Source organism: Benincasa hispida, chromosome 5, assembly GCF_009727055.1.
Source record: "Benincasa hispida cultivar B227 chromosome 5, ASM972705v1, whole genome shotgun sequence".
Classification (NCBI taxonomy): Eukaryota; Viridiplantae; Streptophyta; class Magnoliopsida; order Cucurbitales; family Cucurbitaceae; genus Benincasa; species Benincasa hispida.
The window spans coordinates 4596991-4607239 of NC_052353.1; the positions used below are offsets into that span (position 1 = coordinate 4596991).

Sequence of the window (10249 nt, forward strand, 5' to 3'; positions counted from 1 at the left end):
CATAAATTTGAACTCTTAAAAGTTCCGATTCATTTGATGACCATTTGTTTTAATTTTTAAAAATCATGTCCATTTTTTTTACCGTTTAATTTCATCTTTGTTAAAGAAACCTTCTAAATCCATAGTCGAATTTCAATATTTTTTTTAAAGAATTTAACTCAATTAAAAACTTTCTTTTAAGATAAAAAAAAAAAAAGGAAATATAAAAATATTCAAATAGTGATAAAATTAAAACAAGCATATATAAATTTAAAAAAGAAAAAAATAAAATCAATTTAATTATCAAATGTTTTACCCTATAAATTAAACCAAGTAGAGATATAATTTTAAAAGCTTGAAGGCATATAATAATTTAACCTTATAAAATTGTTTGATCCTAGACGTTGATATAATAATAATATAAAATAAAATATTGACAGTGAGATGTGTGTTTAATTATTAGTGTGTCTAATTATTTTGTAACACCATACTCTCATTTAGTTAAAATAAAATAGTAATTTAATTAAACATCTGGTGTCAGTATTTTGTTTAATTAGTATAAAATTAACAATGGGAGACTAAAGAAAACTAAATAAACTGAAAAATGGGGATATAATTTACTTTTCCAAGACAAAATGACACAATAATGTAATGTTTCAAAGTTTGAGGAGTAATTAAATGTATAATTTAACCCATCTTATAAAAACAGTGGATGATTATTGGTTAGAATAATATATGATAATTGAAAACATAAATATTGAGTAAAATAATTGATTGGATGATTGATTAAGCATTGCAGAAAAATGTTGGAAACAATTGGAAGAGTGGATTCAACACATGCAACACACATTCAATTGTTTTTTTTTCTTTTTTTTAATCTTTAAAAGAAATTCCTTAATTTTTTTTTAAATTTTTTGTTCTTGGATGGGTATTAATTAATCATGACCCCCATTGTTTTTGCATTCATTATGTGGTACAATACAAATTAAAACTACTTTTTACATATTCCATAAAAAAAATAATTACCTTTTTACATCACCTCATTATGTAACAACTAATATATAAATATATATAGAAAAACAAGGTATAAAAATGTCAATGGAGATAAAAATATCGAAATATTAATTTTACGAAATTTTTTTATGAAAATATCATAAAATATCTGAACAAATTATGAAAAGTAAATTCAAAAAATAAATTTAAATTAATAAATAAATATTTTATGATTTTCAAACAAGTTGTTGATATTTTGATTCATATTTTTTGTGTTCTGTACACATTTCTACAATATAATAGAAATATCAATTTACCCCCACGTTAATGTACCTATAGAAATATCGAAATATATGTATATTAGGTTCGACAATGTCGACGTTTTTATCGATATTTATACATTTTTGTAACTTTGACATCAATGTGAGGAGTGTTCAAGTATATCATATAAAAAACCTATGAAACACAAAAAATAAGCAACAAAATGTCATCAATGTGAATATATTATAAATAATAAATATTTAAAAAGCACAAAATGATTAATTATTTGGGTTGTTTTTAAATATAGAAAAACAATTCAAAATATTTACAAAATATGACAAAATTTTAGAACCATCAATGATAGACACTGATAGACTTCTATTAGTGACACTGATAGACTTCTATTAGTGTCTATCAGTGATATTGATAACACCGATGTCTATCAGTATCTATAATTGATAATTCGAAAAATTTGCTATATCTTGTAAATATTTTCAACAGTTTTACCATTTGAAATAATTTTCCTAATTATTAATTAAAATATACATTTTAAATTTTTCAGAAATATCCATCAACATCAACAACATTTTATCAATAGGTCTATCGACATTTGTGTAAAATATTCGAGACCTCAATATTATAAACCTTGGGTGAAACTAGATCAATAATGAGTAACCCTTTATAGAATTAGACAATCTAAACGTTGTTCAACTAGTTAAGATATTTATTTTTGACGAAAAAAAAAGGTTAGAATTTCCACCGTTAGATATGTCGTAAACACTGACAAAACTGATAGTTGATGTATACGTAGCTGTTTGGATTGTTTTTTAAAAAACCAACTCAAAGATCAACAGTTTGATTCTTACTATTAATGGTTGAAAATTAAAATGTCTTTTAATCTAATATTGACACATTCGAAAAATGTTTACGTTGAAATATGACCCTATAATTAATATTTGTAGATGTATACTCTAGATTAATATATAGATTGTAAAATGAAATTTCAATAAATATTTTTAGCTACAAATTAAAGTTGTATTTTTCATGAATATAAATAAATAGAATAAGATTCATGAGGAACTAATCCCCATGTTAGAGTCCTCGAAATAATCTACCTTGATTATCTTAAAATAGTGATTAGTAGTACATTACAGCGATAATCCCTACGAACTTAGGAATATTCATCCCCTACTAATTATTTTACTTTAATTTTAATTTCAATTTATCACTTTGAGAAAGAAAAAAAATAAACTTAATTTTTTTTACAGCTTTTATTAAAATTATTGTAAATCAACATTATCGCAACTCCTATATTTAACTGAATAATTATTCTAAATGACAAAACTGTTAATTCAAATATACTAAAATATCACTATATTTATCAGTAATAGATATTGATAGACACTAATACTTCACTATATTTATAAATAAGTTGGATTATTTTTCTATATTGGAAAAAACAACCTTATTTGGCAAATCCACTTATTCACTATTTCTTTAATTTTTAGTCTACACTAACAAAGTAAAAATAGTAGTACTAATTAAGTGCATAATTTATTATTTTTAATCAAACAGATGTAAACAATCCTAATCTTTTATACCATCTATTTTTTTTTTATATATATATAAAGTTCTTCTAAACTGATTGGAAACATTAAAATAAAAATGAAAGAATAAATTAATTAACAACCTAACATTTGAATATACCGTACACATACTTCTTTTCTTTTTCTTTTTCCTTTTTTTTTCCCCATTTTATCTCTATTTATTTTGTTTCATAATTTATACTTTAAATTACAAAATATAATAATGAAGAATATGTCAAAGTGCCTTTGGGATGCAAAAAAGGTATTCATTTGAAGAATATATAAAAACCTAAAATTTTTAATTTATTATTTGAAAAAAAGTTATGAACAAAGATTAGACAAATGATTATAAGCTAATAGTGTAGTTTTGCTCCTTTTAAGATTAGTTGAAAACACCCCCACCTTCCCTTTTACAATAATTATTTTTTTCTAATAAAATAATGTTAATTTAAATTAAACACATTGATGAAATTAGGATGGCCTTCCTTGTCCCATTTCTCCAATATGAAACAATGGTTATTTTTTTAATTAATTAGATCAAGCTCAAGTGGCCAACAAATAAAAATGGGAATGCCACCCTTTTTCCCCCCTTGTGGATTATTTAATACAACTTACTTATATATCCATAACTGTCAACCAAAAAATTTTTTTTTTTTTTTTTTTTTACAACAATTACAAGATGAAAGATTGAAAACGTCAGACTTTAAGGGAAAAAGATGATATCAATTCTTGTTGAGCTAAACTCGCTTCGGTTATAATGACATGTCAAAATTAATTGTAAGGAAAATTATCTTTTTAATCCTTAGGTTTTGAGTCTAGTTTTTATTTGGTCCCAAAAGCTTTAAAATGAACCCTTTAAATTTTGAGTTTGGTTTTAACTTTAGGCTCTAGGTTTCAAAATATTATAAGTTTACCCTTGAGGTTTGAGTTTTGTTTTAATTTGGACTATAGGTTTCAAGTTTTACACTTTTAATAACCTTGATGTTTTCACTAAATATTTACTTTCAATCTTCAGTACTAACGTCTATTAATTAATTTAAAAGAATTATAATTAACGTTTGCTATTTTTTTTATAAAATTTATTTTAAATGACAAAACTGCTGAGAATATTTACAAATAATAACAAATTAAAATATCACAGTTTATCTGCGATAGACCACGATAGACTACTATCGTGTCTATTATGACGCAGATAGATACATAGTTGTCTATAAATTTAGTTTTAAATTGTACTTCATAATTATTTAAAATTTATTAATAGACATTAACGTCAAAGACTAAAGTGAGTATTTAGTGAAAATGGGGGTTGAAGTGGAAATCTTGAAACCTAGGGACGAGATTTTAACAAAATTTAAACCTCAAGGACAATTTGAAATTTAAGGACTAAATTGAAATCAAGCACACAACTTAAGAACTAAAAATATAATATTTTAAAATTTAAGAATCAAATAGAAACTATAGAAAAAATGGTATATTTCTCTTAATTCTAAATAATTGAGATTATATATTAATTCTTTACCAAGTAAATTAATTACTATGCAAACTTTTATTCTTTTTATTAGACCCTAGGCTCTAGCTAACTAATGTAGCTCCAAATCCCATTTCATAACAATTAGAAAAAATATATATATATCTACCATGTACCTAATCTTTTGGATTATTCCCAATTTAGTGTAAATATCTTTTAAAATATTCAAATTTACCCTCGTTGTCTAAAACATCTCAACATATCCATGGTTAAAAAATTTCATTCACATTACCTTATTATTGCCTAATTACCATATTTAAAACTTCATTATCATGTTTACCCTCACAATTATGTTAATTCTATATTTTATGATTTCACTAAATACATGAGATCTCAAAAGAATGATTTTAATATTTTGTGATTTTAAAATTTCAATTATGTTATCATGTTTGTCTAAAACATCTCAAAAAAGGTAAACTTTTGATCTTTTGATCGATTTTATATGTCTTAATTAGTTGAACTATGTTAATATCGATTTTGAAATGATGTATTAATCAATTTATCCTCCACTTCGACTTATCATATGAAGTCAATATCAATTTTTTTTTTCTTTGTTTAACTTAAGAGTGAAATTCATATGGTCATAATCATCGCATTACATTTTCATCGAAATGTCGAAATTTTCATCAATTTCTTTTTATTTTTTCATGGATTCAACATCGGTATGAAATTTGGCATTTCACTTTTTTCCGTAAAAAATTTAATAAATATAATTATTTAACAATAAAATGTCATTAATATAATATAATACACGTAATAGACATTTTAACCTTATTTATTAATTAAAAATATATTTTTTTTCATAAACATCCACTGGACCACCTGCTTTAATATCATATTAAATCATCAATTCACTAAAAAACTTAAATTGATGGGTGAAAATAAATTTAACATTATCTTATCTAACAAAAAAAATTATGTAAAATTAAGATCTCGATATTTCTGTAGACATTGGTTGTGGGTCAAAATGCACAGTTGGGGCAAGGTTTACATGTTGGTTAGGAAGGGCAAACTGAAGAAAGTGACCAAAATTAATTAAAAGTAAAAAGAAAAAACAAGTGATTATAAATTGGATTAGTTAATCATAATTGTGGACTTAGTGGTCGACATGTCGTGCCCTCTCACACTTAAACAATTCATATATATATATATATATATATATATATATATATTGAATTAATGTGTGATATTAATTATATCATATGGTTTTTAACTGTTGTATTTCAGTGTCACCATTCTTTGTTTTCTTCAGTTTTGGAATATACTTCTCAGCTTTTTTAATCTTCAGAAGTTCCATTATCTGAACATGTTTCAACCATAATATATATTTATTACAAATCCCCATCATTTACTCCATATCTTCTACTTAAAAACAACACATTTTCAGTTTATTAGGGACTTTTTTTAGCTTCAATTTGTATGGTGAATTAATATTCAACTATGGGAATTTCATATTATTCTTAACTTAACCCATCAATATTCACCCAACTATATATAAAATGCATACAAAAAGTTCAGATGGATGTGATACTTTATTTTATTCTAAGCTTTCAAATTTGTGTACGCTAAGTTCTATGTTCAATAAGTTGTTGGATATATTGACATTGTTGTTTTAAAAAGAACTCACATCTAGTTGAATTTTGTGTTTAATAGAATCGTTAAACTTTCAATAAGCTTAGTGTCTAATAACTTCATGGATTTCATAAGAAATGTCAATTACCTAGGTCAATAATCTATTTAGATATGAAATTGAAAGTTTAGGCCCGTTTGCTAACCATTTTTTTTTTTTTTGAAAATTATGCTACTTCTAAGTTCTAACTTCAAATTTCTTTCTTTGTTATCTACTTTTTACCAATAGTTTAAAAAATCAAGTTAAATTTTGAAAACTAAAAAAAAAAGTAGCTTTTAAAAACTTGTTTTGTTTTTTGAATTTGGCTAAGAATTCAATCATTGTAGTTGAAAAAGATGCAAATCATTGTAAAAAAAATAGGAAAGATATAGACTTAATTTTAAGAAACAAAGAACAAAAAACAAAATATGAAATGGTTATCAAACATGGCCTTAATAATCTATTGTAAACATAGACAAAGTTGAAAGTTTAGATTTGTTTGATTGATAATTATTTGATTTTGGAAACTGTATTTGTTAATTTTGTACAATTTCAGTACAATAATATATTCATCATTCTCAAAGCAACAATTCAAAAAACAAAAATAATTTTTTAAATTATAATTCATAATTTAGTTTGGATTTTGAAATATTTGTAACAAGTAGATAATATAACAAAGGATATTTGTAATAGATAGTAAAATAAGGGGAAAAAACTAAAAATATGTCACATCTTTAAAATATTTGCAAATATAGAAGTATTGACTAGTCAGTTTTTGAATTTTTCAAGATTTTTTAAGATTATGGCTATCATTGATGAAAGTGTATCAATGATAGTCATAATCTTGATGAAAGTGTATCAATGATAGCCATTGATAACTGATAGCAAATTAAAAGCTAATTTTTCAAGATTTTATTGATATTTCTTAAATTGAAAGCTACCACTTATAACAACAATCAAAGATAGCAATTGATAGCAGCTATCAGTAATAGCAATTGATAGCAACTATCGATGGCTATCAGCAATAGCAGTTGATATCAACTATCAGTGGTTATCATTAATAGCTGCTATCAATAATAGCTTTCAATTTGAGAAAATCGGGAAGAAGCGAGCAAAATTGTGCTAGGTGTGGGCTTTTTAGTCTTTTATCATTTTTTGTTCTATATATGCAATTAATTTATTTTTGTACTACATATTATATTATTTTGTACTTGAATTTCATTTATGCAACTAGCTCTATAACAATTAAGCTGATCATAGGTGAGATTAAAGGTAGTGTTTATAAGCCTTAAATTTTTAAAATAAAAAACAAAAAATCACGGTATTGTTTGACATTTTAGTTTTTTAGTTTTCTATTTTTAATATTTATCTTGTTTCCTTTCAATGTTCTAATCATATTTTTCACATTTATTAAAGAAATATTTGAATTCCTAGTTAAATTCTAAAACTAATTTTTTTTTCTTTTAGAAAACTATTCTTTTTAGTTTTCAAATTTTGGTTATTTTTTTAAATGTTAGTAAAAAGTGGATAACAAGACGGAGAAACTTGTGAGTGGGAGTAGTGTTTATATAAACTTATTTTTCAAAAATTGAAAACCAAATATTTCCTCGAGGCCCAAACGACCTTCAAACACGACACTCATGGATCAATTAGACAAAAAAAGTTGAGTTTATGTACTTGGACAGAAAAAAAAGTTTGAATCTATCTCATCTCAGCATGAAAGAAACAATTCATATATCTTTTAAAATTGTGAGATCTCCTCATCTTTCTCACGTAGAATCCTTAATAACTTGAACGTTGATTTTAAAAAATTCTTTAAAGAGAACAAGAATAGTAGGAAGAAGAGGGTTCTTTTAATTTATTAATCTTTAATTAAAGAAAAAAAAATCCAATCATATAAGAGAAAGTATATAAAAAAAAAAGAGTTTAATCTCTATCTACAATGACAACAGCTGATCATCTTTTGTCGTATGGAGATCATATATTAAAGAGAACCCATCTGAGATTAAAAAACAAATACAAAAATTAGAGGGATATGAAAAGAGAGACCTTTCACAATAAAATACTCAAAAATGTTGTCCATTTAGGGAACCTAAACCAATTTCTCATAATTTTTAATTCCTTCACCCTTTCTTCCTTCTAGTGTTTATAAACTCCCATCATAATAATATCCCTTAACTCCAAAAGAAAACTTATTAATTCCCCCAAAAAAGAAAAGAAAAGAAAAGAAACAATGACGGGCTCTGGTTCTCCTTGTGGAGCTTGTAAATTCTTGAGAAGAAAATGTGTTAGAGGATGTGTTTTTGCACCATATTTTTGCCATGAACAAGGAGCTACTCATTTTGCTGCCATTCATAAAGTGTTTGGAGCTAGTAATGTTTCTAAGCTTCTTGCTCGTCTTCCTATTAGTGAAAGATGTGAGGCAGCTGTTACTATTTCTTATGAAGCTCAAGCTAGGCTTCAAGATCCTATCTATGGCTGTGTTTCTCATATCTTTGCTCTCCAACAACAGGTCATTCTTCTTAAATTCCTTATTTTTTGTGTTTTTTGTTTCTTTTTTAATAACGGGTCGAGCAAAAGATTCAAACTTTTTTACTTCTTATTAGGGTTTTACTGATGTTTTTAACTCAATCCCTTGATGACGGTTTTGCTTTTAGTTTTCTACTTCCTCGATCGGAATTTCTTTGTTATGTTTTTTTTTTTTTTTTCATTTTAAAAAATGCATTTGAATTGTTAGTCAAATTCTAAAAACAATGATGGATTTTGGTTTTCGAACTTAGGAGTGAAGTGTGTTTATTATAAGGTAAATTTTTCAGAAGTCTAATGTTTATCAAATAAGTCTAAAAAAAAGTTACGTTTTAATGTTGGTTATTAGTTATTGAAACCCTAATGTATCGCTAAGTGTTTAAATTTATAAGATTGAATTTCACTGTAATTAATTAGCTTAAGCTTTTGTTATTTGTTTTTTTAGGTTGTGAGTCTTCAAGCACAACTTGCTTCTCTGAAGGAACAAGCAGCGGAAAGTATTATGAATGCGTCCGGTAATGGGGGCGGAGTGAATGAGAAGATTAATAGTAGAAAGGTTCCTTCTCATCCCCAAGATCTCCATAGCTGGTTTCAATCGGAGCAACCGAACATAACGCTCGAGTTCAATCCGACTCCGATACCGAATAATAATAATAATTCTGCATCAAATTACCCTAATTATTATGATGAGAATTATCACATTATGGTCAATTCACACTCCAATGGGAACTATGAGCATCACATGGCTAAAATGGAAGAAAGTGGATCATATGGAAGCTTTGAAGAAACCTCAGGCTATTCCATGTACACTCTTGATCAATTGCATTCAAATGTTCAACAATGGAGCTTCAATGAGTCTGCTGATGATTTACAATCAGTTGCTTTTGGCAATAGACATTGGTGAGAAAGAGAGGGAAAAAAAAAAAAAAAAAAAAAAAAAAAAGAGTTCCAATTGAAAAATTCATAGTTTGGAAATTATTAATGGAAGTTCCTCTCTATTTCTTTTAGTTTTTCTTTGTCAACAAAAATCATCAATTTTGATATGTTATTTTTTAATGGAATCGAATCATCGACTCTTTCTCATATATAGTTACGTTTTTAATTGACCCCGAAATACCGTTTATATAATGGAAACATGCAATGCAATTTCATTGACTTGAAAATAAAAAATATTTTCGAAACAAAAATGGTCATTGTCAATCAAATTCAGGAAATTAGATTTTTCTTGTCCTCTTTTATCATGAGCTAAAATGTATAGTAATTTTTAGGGTTTTGAAGAGATTGGCTAAGAATTGAAAATTATGCATTCTATTTAAGGAAAATAGTAGATCAAATTATAGGCCCATAGGTGAAACATATTACTTTTCTATGACACTTGAATAACAAGCTACTATTACTAATGTAGATCCCAAGACAATTTACAAAATTCTGTCTTTTCACTTTTTTTTTTTTAATTTTTTTTTATTTTTAAAGTCTATTGGTTGAGATTTAATTCTCTCTCCATATGCTGGGACAAAACCTAATTTTCTCCTTTCATCAGTCAAATGTTTGGCACAAAGAAATAAATTGCAAAGTTGCAATAAAAATTAAAATATATATATTTTTTATATTAAAAAAATCTGCTTTTCTTTCTAAGCATAAAGCTCTATTTTTTTCTCTCTTTTTAGCTCTTGGCTTTGCCTTTTTGTGTGTGTATATATATAGTTTCCCTTTAGTTATTTATTATATTTGCTGATGCGTGAATCCGATTGAGTAAGTACGGTTTCT

At 25.6% G+C, this 10249-nt stretch overlaps 1 protein-coding gene across 1 annotated transcript; it reads left to right on the forward strand.

The window, feature by feature from the left end:
* The first annotated feature begins 1590 nt into the window (after nt 1-1590).
* LOC120078756 (LOB domain-containing protein 14-like) lies at nt 1591-9386 on the forward strand. Its single transcript, XM_039033064.1, has 3 exons — nt 1591-1612; nt 8137-8468; nt 8928-9386. Exons 1-3 carry the CDS (start codon nt 1591-1593, stop codon nt 9384-9386), a joined length of 813 nt encoding a protein of 270 aa, XP_038888992.1.
* Nucleotides 9387-10249: the final 863 nt, after the last annotated feature.